The 20,709-nt window shown below is 26.4% G+C and overlaps 1 protein-coding gene across 4 annotated transcripts in view; it reads left to right on the top strand.

Annotated features, from left to right (window-relative positions):
* The window catches only part of LOC118378942 (protein kinase C epsilon type), a 302,141-nt gene that overhangs the window by 216,613 nt on the left and 64,819 nt on the right, over nt 1-20,709 (top strand). For 3 of the 4 annotated variants that reach the window (XR_008071101.1, XM_052470873.1, XM_052470877.1), the window contains 2 exons: nt 20,303-20,393; nt 20,609-20,709. The exon at nt 20,609-20,709 is cut by the window's right edge and continues 117 nt beyond it. Coding sequence is in view for 3 of the 4 variants with exons in the window: in XM_052470873.1 (XP_052326833.1) it covers nt 20,303-20,393; nt 20,609-20,709 (192 nt within the window). In the remaining variant the exon portion in view is untranslated. The remainder of the gene's footprint in view (nt 1-20,302; nt 20,394-20,608) is intronic. The other variant, XM_052470879.1, reaches the window with a different exon arrangement.

Here is a 20,709-nt window from a genome sequence, read left to right as displayed (position 1 = left end):
TAACCCTTGCCCCTGCCCAGATAGAATTCTTCTGGATATAATTATACTCAACAGAACTATACTGGATAGAATTATTCTGGATAGAATTATTCTGGATAGAAAGATTATAGATTGAATTATACTGGATTGAATGATACTGGATAGAATTATACTGGATAGAATGATACTGGATAGAATTATACTGGGTAGAATTATTCTGGATAGAAAGATTATAGATTGAATTATACTGGATAGAATAATACTGGATAGAATTATACTGGATAGAATAATACTGGATAGAATTATTCTGGATAGAAAGATTATAGATTGAATTATACTGGATAGAATAATACTGGATAGAATTATACTGGATAGAATAATACTGGATAGAATTATACTGGATAGAATAATACTGGATAGAATTATACTGGATAGAATAATACTGGATAGAATTATACTGGATAGAATAATACTGGATAGAATTATACTGGATAGAATAATACTGGATAGAATTATTCTGGATAGAAAGATTATAGATTGAATTATACTGGATAGAATAATACTGGATAGAATTATACTGGATAGAAAGATTATAGATTGAATTATACTGGATAGAATTATACTGGATAGAATAATACTGGATAGAATTATTCTGGATAGAAAGATTATAGATTGAATTATACTGGATAGAATAATACTGGATAGAATTATACTGGATAGAATAATACTGGATAGAATTATACTGGATAGAATTATACTGGATAGAATTATACTGGATAGAATTATACTGGATAGAATAATACTGGATAGAATTATACTGGATAGAATTATACTGGATAGAATTATACTGGATAGAATTATACTGGATAGAATAATACTGGATAGAATTATACTGGATAGAATTATACTGGATAGAATTATACTGGATAGAATTATACTGGATAGAATAATACTGGATAGAATTATACTGGATAGAATGATTATGGATATAATTTTACTGGATATAATTATACTGGATAGACTGATTGTGGATAGAATTATACTGGATAGAATGATTGTGGATAGAATTATACTGGATAGAATGATTATGGATATAATTATACTGGATAGACTGATTATTGATAGAATTATACTGGATAGAATGATTATAGATTGAATTATACTGGATAGAATTATACTGGAGAGACAGATTATGGATAAAATTACACTGGATAGAATAATACTGGATAGAATTATACTGGATAGAAATATACTGGATAGAATTATACTGGATAGAATTTTACTGGATGGAATTATACTGGATAGAATTATACTGGATAGAATTTTACTGGATGGAATTATACTGGATATAATTATATTGGTTAGAATGATTATGGGTAGAATTATACTGGATATAATGATTATGTATAGAATAATACTGGATAGAATTATACTGGATAGAATGATAATGGATAGAATTATACTGAGTAGATTTATTCTGGATAGAGTTATGATGGATAGAATGATTATGGATTGAATTATACTGGATAGAAATATACTGGATATAATGATTATTGATATAATTATACTGGATATAATGATTATGGATAGAATTATACTGGATAGAATTATACTGGATAGAAATATACTGGATATAATTATACTGGATAGAATTTTACTGGATGGAATTATACTCGATAGAATGATACTGGATAGAATTATACTGGATAGAATGATTATAGATATAATTATATCCAGTATAATTCTATTGGATAGAATGATTATAGATAGAATTATATCCAGTATAATTCTATTGGATAGAATGATTATAGATAGAATTATTCTGGATAGAATTATACTGGATATAATTAATCTGGATAGAAAGATTATAGATTGAATTATACTGGATAGAATAATACTGGATAGAATTATACTGGATAGAATGATACTGGATAGAATTATACTGGATAGAATGATTATAGATATAATTATTCTGGATAGAATGATTATAGATATAATTATATCCAGTATAATTCTATTGGATAGAATGATTATAGATATAATTATTCTGGATAGAATTATACTGGATATAATTAATCTGGATAGAATTATACTGGAAATAATTATTATAGATTGAATTATACTGGACTAAATTATAATGGATAGAATTATACTGGATAGACAGATTATGGATAAAATTACACTGGATAGAATAATACTGGATAGACTGATTATGGAAAGAATTATACTGGATAGAATGATTATGGACAGAATTATACTGGATAGAATGATTATGGATATAATTTTACTGGATATAATTATACTGGATAGACTGATTGTGGATAGAATTATACTGGATAGAATGATTGTGGATAGAATTATACTGGATAGAATGATTATTGATATAATTATACTGGATATAATGATTATGGACAGAATTATACTGGATAGAATGATTATGGATATAATTATACTGGATAGACTGATTGTGGATAGAATTATACTGGATAGAATGATTGTGGATAGAATTATACTGGATAGAATGATTGTGGATAGAATTTTACTGGATATAATGATTATTGATATAATTATACTGGATATAATGATTATGGACAGAATTATACTGGATAGAATGATTATGGATAGAATTATACTGGATATAATGATTATTGATATAATTATACTAGATAGAATGATTATGGAAAGAATTATACTGGATAGAATGATTATGGAAAGAATTATACTGGATATAATGATTATTGATATAATTATACTGGATATAATGATTATTGATATAATTATACTGGATATAATGATTATGGACAGAATTATACTGGATAGAATGATTATGGATATAATATACTGGATAGACTGATTATGGATAGAATTATACTGGATAGAATGATTATAGATTGAATTATACTGGATAGAATTATACTGGATATAATGATTATGGAAATAATTATACTGGGTGATATAATTATACTGGATATAATGATTATGGACAGAATTATACTGATAGAATGATTATGGATATAATTTTACTGGATATAATTATACTGATAGACTGATTATGGATAGAATTATACTGGATAGAATTATACTGATAGAATGATTGTGGATAGAATTATACTGGATAGAATGATTATTTATATAATTATACTGGATATAATGATTATGGACAGAATTATACTGGATAGAATGATTATGGATATAATTATACTGGATAGACTGATTATGGAAAGAATTATACTGGATATAATGATTGTGGATAGAATTATACTGGATATAATGATTATTGATATAATTATACTGGATATAATGATTATGGACAGAATTATACTGGATAGAATGATTATGGATAGAATTATACTGGATATAATGATTATTGATATAATTATACTGGATAGAATGATTATGGAAATAATTATACTGGATAGAATGATTATGGATATAATTATACTGGATAGACTGATTGTGGATAGAATTATACTGGATAGAATGATTGTGGATAGAATTATACTGGATAGAATGATTGTGGATAGAATTTTACTGGATATAATGATTATTGATATAATTATACTGGATATAATGATTATGGACAGAATTATACTGGATAGAATGATTATGGAAAGAATTATACTGGATATAATGATTATTGATATAATTATACTGGATATAATGATTATTGATATAATTATACTGGATATAATGATTATGGACAGAATTATACTGGATAGAATGATTATGGATATAATTATACTGGATAGACTGATTATGGATAGAATTATACTGGATAGAATGATTATAGATTGAATTATACTGGATAGAATTATACTGGATATAATGATTATGGAAATAATTATACTGGATATAATTATACTGGATATAATGATTATGGACAGAATTATACTGGATAGAATGATTATGGATATAATTTTACTGGATATAATTATACTGGATAGACTGATTATGGATAGAATTATACTGGATAGAATTATACTGGATAGAATGATTGTGGATAGAATTATACTGGATAGAATGATTATTTATATAATTATACTGGATATAATGATTATGGACAGAATTATACTGGATAGAATGATTATGGATATAATTATACTGATAGACTGATTATGGAAAGAATTATACTGGATATAATGATTGTGGATAGAATTATACTGGATATAATGATTATTGATATAATTATACTGGATAGAATGATTATGGACAGAATTATACTGGATAGAATGATTATGGATAGAATTATACTGGATATAATGATTATTGATATAATTATACTGGATAGAATGATTATGGAAATAATTATACTGGATAGAATGATTATGGATATAATTATACTGGATAGACTGATTGTGGATAGAATTATACTGGATAGAATGATTGTGGATAGAATTATACTGGATAGAATGATTGTGGATAGAATTTTACTGGATATAATGATTATTGATATAATTATACTGGATATAATGATTATGGACAGAATTATACTGGATAGAATGATTATGGATAGAATTATACTGGATATAATGATTATTGATATAATTATACTAGATAGAATGATTATGGAAAGAATTATACTGGATAGAATGATTATGGAAAGAATTATACTGGATATAATGATTATTGATATAATTATACTGGATATAATGATTATTGATATAATTATACTGGATATAATGATTATGGACAGAATTATACTGGATAGAATGATTATGGATATAATTATACTGGATAGACTGATTATGGATAGAATTATACTGGATAGAATGATTATAGATTGAATTATACTGGATAGAATTATACTGGATATAATGATTATGGAAATAATTATACTGGATATAAGTATACTGGATATAATGATTATGGACAGAATTATACTGGATAGAATGATTATGGATATAATTTTACTGGATATAATTATACTGGATAGACTGATTATGGATAGAATTATACTGGATAGAATTATACTGGATAGAATGATTGTGGATAGAATTATACTGGATAGAATGATTATTTATATAATTATACTGGATATAATGATTATGGACAGAATTATACTGGATAGAATGATTATGGATATAATTATACTGGATAGACTGATTATGGAAAGAATTATACTGGATATAATGATTGTGGATAGAATTATACTGGATATAATGATTATTGATATAATTATACTGGATATAATGATTATGGACAGAATTATACTGGATAGAATGATTATGGATAGAATTATACTGGATATAATGATTATTGATATAATTATACTGGATAGAATGATTATGGAAATAATTATACTGGATAGAATGATTGTGGATAGAATTATACTGGATATAATGATTATTGATATAATTCTACTGGATATAATGATTATGGACAGAATTATACTGGATAGAATGATTATGGATATAATTATACTGGATAGACTGATTATGGATAGAATTATACTGGATAGAATGATTATAGATTGAATTATACTGGATAGAATTATACTGGATATAATGATTATGGAAATAATTATACTGGATAGAATGATTGTGGATAGAATTATACTGGATAGAATGATTATTGATATAATTATACTGGATATAATGATTATGGACAGAATTATACTGGATAGAATGATTATGGATATAATTATACTGGATAGACTGATTATGGATAGAATTATACTAGATAGAATGATTATAGATTGAATTATACTGGATAGAATTATACTGGATATAATGATTATGGAAATAATTATACTGGATATAATTATACTGGATATAATGATTATGGACAGAATTATACTGGATAGAATGATTATGGATATAATTTTACTGGATATAATTATACTGGATAGACTGATTATGGATAGAATTATACTGGATAGAATTATACTGGATAGAATGATTGTGGATAGAATTATACTGGATAGAATGATTATTTATATAATTATACTGGATATAATGATTATGGACAGAATTGTACTGGATAGAATGATTATGGATATAATTATACTGGATAGACTGATTATGGAAAGAATTATACTGGATATAATGATTGTGGATAGAATTATACTGGATATAATGATTATTGATATAATTATACTGGATATAATGATTATGGACAGAATTATACTGGATAGAATGATTATGGATAGAATTATACTGGATATAATGATTATTGATATAATTATACTGGATAGAATGATTATGTAAATAATTATACTGGATAGAATGATTGTGGATAGAATTATACTGGATATAATGATTATTGATATAATTCTACTGGATATAATGATTATGGACAGAATTATACTGGATAGAATGATTATGGATATAATTATACTGGATAGACTGATTATGGATAGAATTATACTGGATAGAATGATTATAGATTGAATTATACTGGATAGAATTATACTGGATATAATGATTATGGAAATAATTATACTGGATAGAATGATTGTGGATAGAATTATACTGGATAGAATGATTATTGATATAATTATACTGGATATAATGATTATGGACAGAATTATACTGGATAGAATGATTATGGATATAATTTTACTGGATATAATTATACTGGATAGACTGATTATGGATAGAATTATACTGGATAGAATTATACTGGATAGAATGATTGTGGATAGAATTATACTGGATAGAATGATTATTGATATAATTATACTGGATATAATGATTATGGACAGAATTATACTGGATAGAATGATTATGGATATAATTATACTGGATAGACTGATTATGGAAAGAATTATACTGGATATAATGATTGTGGATAGAATTATACTGGATATAATGATTATTGATATAATTATACTGGATATAATGATTATGGACAGAATTATACTGGATAGAATGATTATGGATAGAATTATACTGGATATAATGATTATTGATATAATTATACTGGATAGAATGATTATGGAAATAATTATACTGGATAGAATGATTGTGGATAGAATTATACTGGATATAATGATTATTGATATAATTCTTCTGGATATAATGATTATGGACAGAATTATACTGGATAGAATGATTATGGATATAATTATACTGGATAGACTGATTATGGATAGAATTATACTGATAGAATGATTATAGATTGAATTATACTGATAGAATTATACTGGATATAATGATTATGGAAATAATTATACTGATAGAATGATTGTGGATAGAATTATACTGATAGAATGATTATTGATATAATTATACTGGATATAATGATTATGGACAGAATTATACTGGATAGAATGATTATGGATATAATTTTACTGGATATAATTATACTGGATAGACTGATTATGGATAGAATTATACTGGATAGAATGATTATAGATTGAATTATACTGGATAGAATTATACTGTATATAATGATTATGGAAATAATTATACTGGATAGAATGATTGTGGATATAATTATACTGGATAGAATGATTATTGATATAATTATACTGGATATAATGATTATGGACAGAATTATACTGTATATAATGATTATGGAAATAATTATACTGGATAGAATGATTGTGGATATAATTATACTGGATAGAATGATTATTGATATAATTATACTGGATATAATGATTATGGACAGAATTATACTGTATATAATGATTATGGAAATAATTATACTGGATAGAATGATTGTGGATATAATTATACTGGATATAATGATTATTGATATAATTATACTGGATATAATGATTATGGACAGAATTATACTGGATAGAATGATTATGGATATAATTATACTGGATAGACTGATTATGGATAGAATTATACTGGATAGAATGATTATAGATTGAATTATACTGGATAGAATTCTACTGGATATGATTAGACTGGATAGAATGATTATGGATAGAATGATTATGGAAAGAATTAGACTGGAGAGAATTATTATGGATATAATTATAGTGGATTGAATTAGACAGAATAGAATGATTATGAATATTATACTGGATAGAATTAGACTGGATATAATTATACAAGATAGAATGATTATGTATATAATTATACTGGATATAATGAGACTGGATATAATGATTATGAATATTATACTAGATATAATGAGACTGGATATAATGATTATGAATATTATACTAGATATAATGAGACTGGATATAATGATTATGAATATTATACTAGATATAATGAGACTGGATATAATGATTATGTATAGAATTATACTGGATATAATGAGACTGGATATAATGATTATGAATATTATACTAGATATAATGAGACTGGATATAATGATTATGGATAGAATTAGACTGGATCGAATTACACAGCATAGAATTAGACTGGATAGAATTGTACTGGACAGAATTAGACTGGATATAATGATTATGGATATATTTACACTGAGTAGATTTATTCCTGATAGAATGATTATGGATATAATTATACTGACGAGAATTATACTGGATATAATGATTATGGTAAGTTTTATACTGGATAGAATTATACAGGATATAATGATTATGGATATAATTATACTGAATAGAATTATACAGGATAGAATGATTACGTATAGAAATTTACTGGATAGAATTATACTGGTTAGAATTATACTGAGTAGATTTATTCTGGATAGAATGATTATTGATATAATTATACTGGATATAATGATTATGGATAGAATTATACAGGATAGAATTATACTGGATGGAATTATACTGGATATAATTATACTGGATAGAATGATTGTGGATAGAATTATACTGGATAGAAATATACTGGATAGAATTATACTGGATAGAATTAGACTGGATGGAATTATACTGGATATAATTATATTGGTTAGAATGATTATGGTTAGAATTATACTGGATATAATGATTATGTATAGAATTATACTGGATATAATTATATTGGTTAGAATGATTATGGAAAGAATTAGACTGGAGAGAATTATACTGGATAGAATTAGACTGGATAGAATTATACTTGATATAATTATACTTGATAGAATTATTATGGATATAATTATAGTGGATTGAATTAGACAGAATAGAATGATTATGAATATTATACTGGATAGAATTAGACTGGATATAATTATACAAGATAGAATGATTATGTATAGAATTATACTGGATATAATGAGACTGGATATAATGATTATGAATATTATACTAGATATAATGAGACTGGATATAATGATTATGGATAGAATTAGACTGGATCGAATTACACAGCATAGAATTAGACTGGATAGAATTGTACTGGACAGAATTAGACTGGATATAATGATTATGGATATATTTACACTGAGTAGATTTATTCCTGATAGAATGATTATGGATATAATTATACTGACGAGAATTATACTGGGTAGAATGATTACGTATAGAAATTTACTGGATAGAATTATACTGGATAGAATTATACTGAGTAGATTTATTCTGGATAGAATGATTATGTATAGAATTATACTGGATATAATGAGACTGGATATAATGATTATGAATATTATACTAGATATAATGAGACTGGATATAATGATTATGGATAGAATTAGACTGGATAGAATTGTACTGGACAGAATTAGACTGGATATAATGATTATGGATATATTTACACTGAGTAGATTTATTCCTGATAGAATGATTATGGATATAATTATACTGACGAGAATTATACTGGATAGAATGATTACGTATAGAAATTTACTGGATAGAATTATACTGGATAGAATTATACTGAGTAGATTTATTCTGGATAGAATGATTATGGATAGAATTATACTGGATATAATGATTATGTATAGAATTATACTGGATATAATTATATTGGTTAGAATGATTATGGATAGAATTATACTGGATATAATGATTATGTATAGAATTATACTGGATAGAATTATCCTGGATAGTGTCACGCCCTGGCCTTAGTTATCTTTGTTTTCTTTATTATTTTGGTTAGGCCAGGGTGTGACATGGGTGATTTATTGTGTGTCGTCTTGTCTAGGGGTTTTTGTAGATTAATGGGGTTGTGTTCTTTTAGGTGTCTAGGTAAATCTATGGTTGCCTGGATTGGTTCTCAATCAGAGGCAGGTGTCTATCATTGTCTCTGATTGGGAGCCATATTTAGGCAGCCATATTCTTTGGGTATTTTGTGGGTGATTGTTTCCTGTCTTTGTGTTTTATGCACCAGTTAGGACTGTTACGTTTATTGTTTTGTATTTTGTTCATGTTTGAGTTTTCTTATTAAAGAATCATGAACTGTAACCACGTTGCGTTTTGGTCCACCTCTCCTTCCCAGGAAGAAAGCCGTGACAGATAGAATGATTATGGATGTAATTATACTGGATCGAATTATACAGGATAGAATGATTATGGATAGAATTATACTGTATAGAATTATACTGGATATAATTATACTGGATAGAATGATTGTGGATAGAATGATTATAGATATAATTATACTGGATAGAATTATACAGGATAGAATGATTATGGACATAATTATACTGGATAGAATTATACTGGATAGATTTATACTGGATAGAATGGTTATGGATATAATTTTACTGGATAGAATTATACTGGATAGAATGGTTATGGATATAATTTTACTGGATAGAATTATACTGGATAGAATTATACTAGATATAATGATTGTGGATAGAATTATAATGGTTAGAATGATTATGGATATAATTATACTGGATAGAATTATACTGGATAGAATTATACTGGATATAATGATTATTGATATAATTATATTTGATAGAATGATTATGGATATAATTATACTGGATAGATTATGCTTGATAGAATTATACTATTGAATTATATTGGATAGAATTATACTGGATAGAGTTATACTAGATATAATTATTCTGAATAGAATTATACTGGATAGAATTATAATGGATAGAATTATACTGGAAAGAATGATTATAGATTCAATTATACTGGACTGAATTATAATGGCTGGACAGATTATGGATAGAATTACACTGGATAGAATTATACTGAGTAGATTTATTCTGGATAGAGTTATGATGGATAGAATGATTATGGATTGAATTATACTGAGTAGATTTATTCTGGATAGAGTTATGATGGATAGAATGATTATGGATTGAATTATACTGAGTAGATTTATTCTGGATAGAGTTATGATGGATAGAATGATTATGGATTGAATTATACTGAGTAGATTTATTCTGGATAGAGTTATGATGGATAGAATGATTATGGATTGAATTATACTGAGTAGATTTATTCTGGATAGAGTTATGATGGATAGAATGATTATGGATTGAATTATACTGAGTAGATTTATTCTGGATAGAGTTATGATGGATAGAATGATTATGGATTGAATTATACTGAGTAGATTTATTCTGGATAGAGTTATGATGGATAGAATGATTATGGATTGAATTATACTGGAAAGAATGATTATGGATAGAATTATGCTGGAAAGAATGATTATGGATAGAATTATGCTGGATAGAATGATTATGAATAGATTTATACTGGTTTGAATTAGACAGAATAGAAATATACTAGATAGAGTGATTATGAATAGAACTATACTGGATAGAATGATTATGGATTGAATTATACTGGAAAGAATGATTATGGATAGAATTATGCTGGATAGAATGATTATGAATAGATTTATACTGGTTTGAATTAGACAGAATAGAAATATACTAGATAGAGTGATTATGAATAGAACTATACTGGATAGAATGATTATGGATAGAATAATACTGGTTAGAATTATACTGGATAGAATGATTATGAATAGATTTATACTGGTTTGAATTAGACAGAATAGAAATATACTGATAGAGTGATTATGAATAGAACTATACTGATAGAATGATTATGGATAGAATAATACTGGATAGAATTATACTGACTGATTATGGATAGATTTATACTGGTTTGAATTAGATAGAATGAAATATACTGAAGATGATTATGGATAGAACTATACTGATAGAATGATTTTGGATAGAATAATACTGGATAGAATTATACTGATAGAATGATTATGGATAGAATTATACTGGTAGAATTATACTGATAGAATTTATGATAGATTTATAGAATAGAATGATTATGGATAGAATTATACTGATAGAATTATTCTGAATAGAATTATATGGATAGAATGATTATGGATAGAATTATACTGGATTATACTGGAATTATACTGAATGATTACTGGATAGAATTATACTGATAAATTATTTTGATAGGTTATACTGGATAGAATGATTATGGATAGAATTATACTGGGCATATAATTATACTGATAGAAATATACTGGATAGAAGTTATATGGATAGAATGATTATGAATTGAATTATACTGAGTAGAAAGAATAGAATTATACTGGATAGAATTATACTGGATAGAATGATATGGATTAGAATTATGATTATACAGGATAGAATTAACTGGATTGAATTATACTGATATAGAATATACTGGATAGAATGATTATATAATGATTTATAGAATTATACTGGATTATGGACATACTGAATTAGACTGGATAAATTATACTGGATAGAATTATTATGGATAGAATTATACTGGATAGAATGATTATGGATAGAATAATACTGATAGAATTATACTGGATAGAATTATTATGAATATAGAATTATACTGATTGATTATGGATAGAATTATACTGGAATTATACTGAATGATTATACTGGATAGAATTATACTGATAGAATTATAGAATATAATAGAATTATAATGGATAGAATTATACTGATAGAATGATAGAATTATACTGGATAGAATTATACTGATAGATTATACTGGATAGAGTTATACTGGATAGAATGATTATGGATAGAATTATACTGGATAGAATTATACTGATAGAATTATACTGGATATATTGGATAATTAATTATACTGGATAGAATTATACTGAATGATTATGGATAGAATTATACTGGATAGAATTATAGATGGATAGAATTATACTGGATAGAATTATACTGATAGAATTATTCTGGATAGAATTATACTGGATAGAATGATTATGGATAGAATTATACTGATAGAATTATAATGATAGAATTATAATGGATAGAATTATACTGGATAGAATTATACTGATAGAATTATTCTGATAGAATTATACTGGATAGAATGATTATGGATAGAATTATACTGAGATAGATTTATTCTGGATAGAATGATTATGATAGAATGATTATTGAATTATACTGAGTAGATTATACTGGATAGAATTATACTGGATAGAATGATTATGGATAATTATACTGAGTAGATTTATTCTGGATAGAGTTATGATGGATAGAATGATTATGGATTGAATTATACTGAGTAGATTTATTCTGGATAGAGTTATGATGGATAGAATGATTATGGATTGAATTATACTGGAAAGAATGATTATGGATAGAATTATGCTGGATAGAATGATTATGGATTGAATTATACTGATAGAATGATTATGAATAGATTTATACTGGTTTGAATTAGACAGAATAGAATTATACTAGATAGATTTATTCTGGATAGAACTATACTGGATAGAATGATTATGGATAGAATTATACTGAAAGAATTATACTGGATAGAATGATAATAGAATGATTATGATAGATTTATACTGGTTTGAATTAGACAGAATAGAAAATATACTGGATAGAGTGATTATGGATAGAACTATACTGGATAGAATGATTATGGATAGAATAATAATACTGGAATTATACTGATAGAATGATTATGGATAGATTTATACTGGTTTGAATGATTATGGATAATATACTAGATAGGGTGATTATGATAGAACTATACTGGATAGAATGATTATGGATAGAATAATACTGGTTAGAATTATACTGGATAGAATGATTATGGATAGAATTATACTGGTATGAATTATTATGAATAGAAATATATTGGATAGAGTGATTATGGATAGAATTATACTGATAGAATGATTTTGGATAGAATAATACTGGATAGAATTATACTGGATAGAATGATTATGAATAGATTTATACTGGTTTGAATTATACAGAATAGAAATATACTGATAGAATGATTATGAATAGAACTATACTGGATAGAATGATTATGGATAGAATAATACTGGTTAGAATTATACTGGATAGAATGATTATGGATAGAATTATACTGGTTAGAATTATACTGAATAGAATGATAGATAGATGATTATGGATAGAATTATACAGATTAGAATGATTATGGATAGAATTATACTGGATAGAATTATACTGGATATAATTATATTGATAACTTATATCTGATGATATTGATATAATTAGACTGGATATAATTATACTGGATAAAATTATACTGGATAGAATTATATTGGATATAATTAGACTGGATATAATTATACTGGATAGAATTATACAGTATAGAATGATTATGGATAGAATTTACTGGATATAATTATCCTGGATAGAAATATACTGGATTGAAGTCTCCTGGATAGAATGATTATGAATATAATTATACTGGATAGAAGTCTCCTGATAGAATGATTATGAATAGATTATACAGGATAGAAATATTACTGGATAGAATTATACTGATAGAATAATTATACCGATATAATTATACTGGATATAATTTTACTGGATAGAATTATACTGATATAATTATACTGGATATAATTAGACTGGATTGAATTATACCGGATAGAATTATACTGGATATAATTATACTTGATAGAATTTTACTGGATAGAATGAATATGGACAGAATTATACTGAGTAGATTTATTCTGGATAGTGTTCTGCTGGATAGAATGATTATGGATAGAATTAGACTGGATTGAATTATACCGGATAGAATTATACTGGATATAATTATACTTGATAGAATTATACTGGATAGAATGAATATGGATAGAATTATACTGAGTAGATTTATTCTGGATAGAGTTCTGCTGGATAGAATGATTATGGATAGAATTAGACTGGATAGAATTATACAGAATTGAATGATTATGGATATAATTATACTGGATTTAATTAGACTGGATAGAATGTTTATGGATAGAATTATACTGAATAGATTTATTCTGGGTAGAATTATACTGTATAGAATAATTATAGATTGAATTATACTGGGTAGAATTGTACAGGATAGAATGATTATTGATAGAAATATACTGGATAGAATGATTATGAATATAATTATACTGGATATAATTATACATGATATAATGATTATTGATAGAATTATACTGGATAGAATTATACTGGATAGTATGATTATGGATATAATTATACCGGATATAATTATAAAGGATAGAATGATTATGGATATAATTATACTGGATAGAATGATTATCAATAGAATTATACTGGATATAATTATTCTGGATAGAATTATAATGGATAGAATTATACTGGATAGAATGATTATGGATAGAATGATTATGGATAGAATAATACTAGAGAAGAATTATACTGGATAGAATGATTATGGATAGAATGATTATGGATAGAATTATACTGGATAGAATTATACTGGATCTAATTATATTGGATATAATTAGACTGGATAGAATTATACTGGATAGAATTATACAGGATATAATGATTATGGATAGAATTATACTGGATCTAATTATATTGGATATAATTAGACTGGATAGAATTATACTGGATAGAATTATACAGGATATAATGATTATGGATAGAATTATACTGGATAGAATTATACTGGATCAAATTATACTGTATAGAATGAATATGGATAGAATTATACTGGATATAATTATACTGGATAGAATTATATTGGATATAATTAGACTGGATATAATTAGACTGGATAAAATTCGCAGTATAGAATGATTATGGATAGAATTTACTGGATAGAATTATCCTGGATATAATTATACTGGATTGAATGATTATGGATAGAATTATTGTGGATAGAATTATACTGGATAGAATTATCCTGGATAGAATGATTATGGATATAATTAGACTGGATAGAATTATAATGGATATAATTATACTGGATAGAGTGATTATGGATATAATTATACTGGATAGAATGATTTTGGATAGAATAATACTGGAGAAGAATTATACTGGATAGAATAATACTGGATAGAATTATACTGGATAGAATGATTATGGATTGAATAATAATGGAGAATAATTATACTGGATAGAATGATTATGGATTGAATAATAATGGAGAATAATTATACTGGATAGAATGATTATGGATTGAATAATAATGGAGAATAATTATACTGGATAGAATGATTATGGATAGAATAATACTGGAGAAGAATTATACTGGATAGAATAATACTGGATAGATTTATACTGGATAGAAATTATACTGGATATAATGATTATGGATAGAATAATACTGGAGAAGAATTATACTGGATAGAATAATACTGGATAGAATTATACTGGATAGAATGATTATGGATTGAATAATAATGGAGAATAATTATACTGGATAGAATGATTATGGATTGAATAATAATGGAGAATAATTATACTGGATAGAATGATTATGGATAGAATAATACTGGAGAAGAATTATACTGGATAGAATAATACTGGATAGATTTATACTGGATAGAAATTATACTGGATATAATGATTATGGATAGAATAATACTGGAGAAGAATTATACTGGATAGAATAATACTGGATAGAATTATACTGGATAGAATGATTATGGATTGAATAATAATGGAGAATAATTATACTGGATAGAATGATTATGGATTGAATAATAATGGAGAATAATTATACTGGATAGAATGATTATGGATTGAATAATAATGGAGAATAATTATACTGGATAGAATGATTATGGATAGAATAATACTGGATAGAATTCTACTGGATAGAATGATTATGAATATAACTATACTGGATAGAATGATTATGGATAGAATAATACTGGATAGAATAATACTGGATAGAATGAAAATAGATAGAATGATTATGGATTGAATTATACAGATTATAATGATTATGGATAGAATTATACTTGATAGAATTATACTGGATATAATGATTATGGATAGAATTGTACTGGATAGAATGATTATGGATAGAATTATACTGGAGAAGAATTATACTGGATAGAATGATTATGGATAGAATTATACTGGATAGAATGATTATGGATAGAATTATACTGGATAGAATGAATATGGATAGAATTATACTGGATAGAATTAGACTGGATAGAATGATTATGGATAGAATTATACTGGATAGAATGATTATGGATAGAATTATACTGGATAGAATTATTATGGATAAATTATACTGTATAGAATGATTATGGATAGAATTATACTGGATAGAATTATACTGATAGAATGATTATGGATATAATTATACTGGATAGAATGATTATGGATGAATTTATATATAATTATACTGGATTGAATATTAATGATTATGGATATAATTATACTGGATAGAATTATTATAGAATGATTATGGATATAATTAGACTGGATAGAATTATAATGGATATAATTATACTGGATAGAATGATTATGGATATAATTATACTGGATAGAATGATTTTGGATAGATTTATACTGGATAGAATGATTTTGGATAGATTTATACTGGATAGAAATTATACTGGATATAATGATTATGGATAGAATAATACTGGAGAAGAATTATACTGGATAGAATAATACTGGATAGAATTATACTGGATAGAATGATTATGGATTGAATAATAATGGAGAATAATTATACTGGATAGAATGATTATGGATTGAATAATAATGGAGAATAATTATACTGGATAGAATGATTATGGATTGAATAATAATGGAGAATAATTATACTGGATAGAATGATTATGGATAGAATAATACTGGATAGAATTCTACTGGATAGAATGATTATGAATATAACTATACTGGATAGAATAATACTGGATAGAATTATACTGGATAGAATGATTATGGATAGAATGATTATGGATAGAATTATACTGGATATAATGATTATGGATAGAATTGTACTGGATAGAATGATTATGGATAGAATTATACTGGATAGAATTCTACTGGATAGAATGATTATGGATAGAATAATACTGGATAGAATTATACTGGATAGAATGATTATGGATTGAATTAGACTGGATAGAATTATACAGGATATAATGATTATGGATAGAATTGTACTGGATAGAATGATTATGGATAGAATTATACTGGAGAAGAATTATACTGGATAGAATGATTATGGATAGAATAATACTGGATAGAATGATTATGGATAGAATAATACTGGATAGAATTCTACTGGATAGAATGATTATGGATAGAATAATACTGGATAGAATGATTATGGATAGAATTATACTGGATAGAATGATTATGGATAGAATTATACTGGATAGAATGATTATGGATAGAATAATACTGGATAGAATTCTACTGGATAGAATGATTATGGATAGAATAATACTGGATAGAATGATTATGGATAGAATTATACTGGATAGAATTATACTGGATAGAATGATTATGGATTGAATTATTGTGGATGTAATTATACTGGATAGAATTATCCTGGATAGAATGATTATGGATAGAATTATTGTGGATATAATTATACTGGATAGAATTATCCTGGATAGAATGATTATGGATATAATTAGACTGGATAGAATTATACTGGAATGAATGATTATGGATAGAATAATACTGGATAGAATTCTACTGGAATGATTATGGATAGAATATACTGAATTATACTGAATGATTAGATAGAATGATTATGGATAGAATTATTGTGGATATAATTATACTGGATAGAATTATCCTGGATAGAATGATTATGGATATAATTAGACTGGATAGAATTATACTGGAATGAATGATTATGGATAGAATTATACTGGATACAATTATACTGGATCAAATTATACTGTATAGAATGAATATGGATAGAATTATACAGGATAGAATGATTATGGATAGAAATATACTGGATAGAATTATACAGGATAGAAATATACTGGATAGAAATATACTGGATAGAATGATACTGGATGGAATGATTGTGGATATACAGATTATGGATGTAATTATACTGGATGGAATGATACTGGATGGAATGATACTGGATGGAATGATACTGGATGGAATGATTGTGGATATACAGATTATGGATGTAATTATACTGGATAGAATTATACTGGATAGAATGATTATAGATAGAATTATACTTTATAGAATGATTATGGATAGAATTATGCTTTATAGAATTAGACTGGATAGAATGAATGTGGATAGAATTAGAATGGATAGAAGTATACTGGATAGAATGATTATGGATAGAATTATACTGGATAGAATCGTACTGGATAGAATTATACTGGATAGATTTATACTGGATAGAATTAGAATGGATAGAAGTATACTGGATGTAATGATTATGGATAGAATTAGAATGGATAGAAGTATACTGGATATAATTATACTGGATAGAATTAGAATGGATAGAAGTATACTGGATATAATTATACTGGATAGAATTATACTGGATGTAATGATTATGGATAGAATTAGAATGGATAGAAGTATACTGGATATAATGATTATGGATAGAATTAGAATGGATAGAAGTATACTGGATGTAATGATTATGGATAGAATTAGAATGGATAGAAGTATACTGGATGTAATGATTATGGATAGAATTAGATTGGATAGAAGTATACTGGATGTAATGATTATGGATAGAATTAGAATGGATAGAAGTATACTGGATATAATGATTATGGATAGAATTAGATTGGATAGAAGTATACTGGATATAATGATTATGGATAGAATTAGATTGGATAGAAGTATACTGGATGTAATGATTATGGATAGAATTAGAATGGATAGAAGTATACTGGATATAATGATTATGGATAGAATTAGATTGGATAGAAGTATACTGGATATAATGATTATGGATAGAATTAGAATGGATAGAAGTATACTGGATGTAATGATTATGGATAGAATTAGAATGGATAGAAGTATACTGGATATAATTATACTGGATAGAATTAGAATGGATAGAAGTATACTGGATATAATTATACTGGATAGAATTATTCTGGTTCGATTGATACAACATGTTTATTGTTGAAGTGCCATTTGTCCAACATCTAGATGTGGTAGAGCAGGGGTGTCGAACTCAGGGGCCTGGTTGTTTCACGCCCCTGTGGTAGAAATGTGTTAGAAATGATGATGATGATGGTGATGATGATGTTGCGCTCCATAGATAACCCAAGAACCCCAGCAGCCGTTACCATGTACCCCCCAGGCAGAGGAGGACCGATCCAAATCAGCCCCCACCTCCCCATGTGACCAAGGTACACACACACATTTAGGACAATGGACATGCTGACCACTTACTTCAGACATCACACCGATACCCAGGTTCAGGGAGTAAAATCATTTTCACATTGAATTCATGGATTCGGCATTGGAGGGTTCCAGGGAGTGATTTGTTGTTCACTTCCACCCCTGCCCATACACAGAGGAACACACTTTTATCACTCCTGTACCTCTCTGGTTTCTCTCCCAGACCTGAAAGAGTTGGAAAACATACGCAAGGCGCTGTCGTTTGACCAACGTGGACAGGAACACAAGTCAGCCTCATCCTCTTCTTCCAGCAAGGTGGCAGTG

The sequence above is a fragment of the Oncorhynchus keta genome, chromosome 2, assembly GCF_023373465.1.
Source record: "Oncorhynchus keta strain PuntledgeMale-10-30-2019 chromosome 2, Oket_V2, whole genome shotgun sequence".
NCBI classification, from domain to species: Eukaryota; Metazoa; Chordata; class Actinopteri; order Salmoniformes; family Salmonidae; genus Oncorhynchus; species Oncorhynchus keta.
Note: the sequence above shows the minus strand (reverse complement) of the source record. Positions and strands in the feature narration are given on the sequence as shown.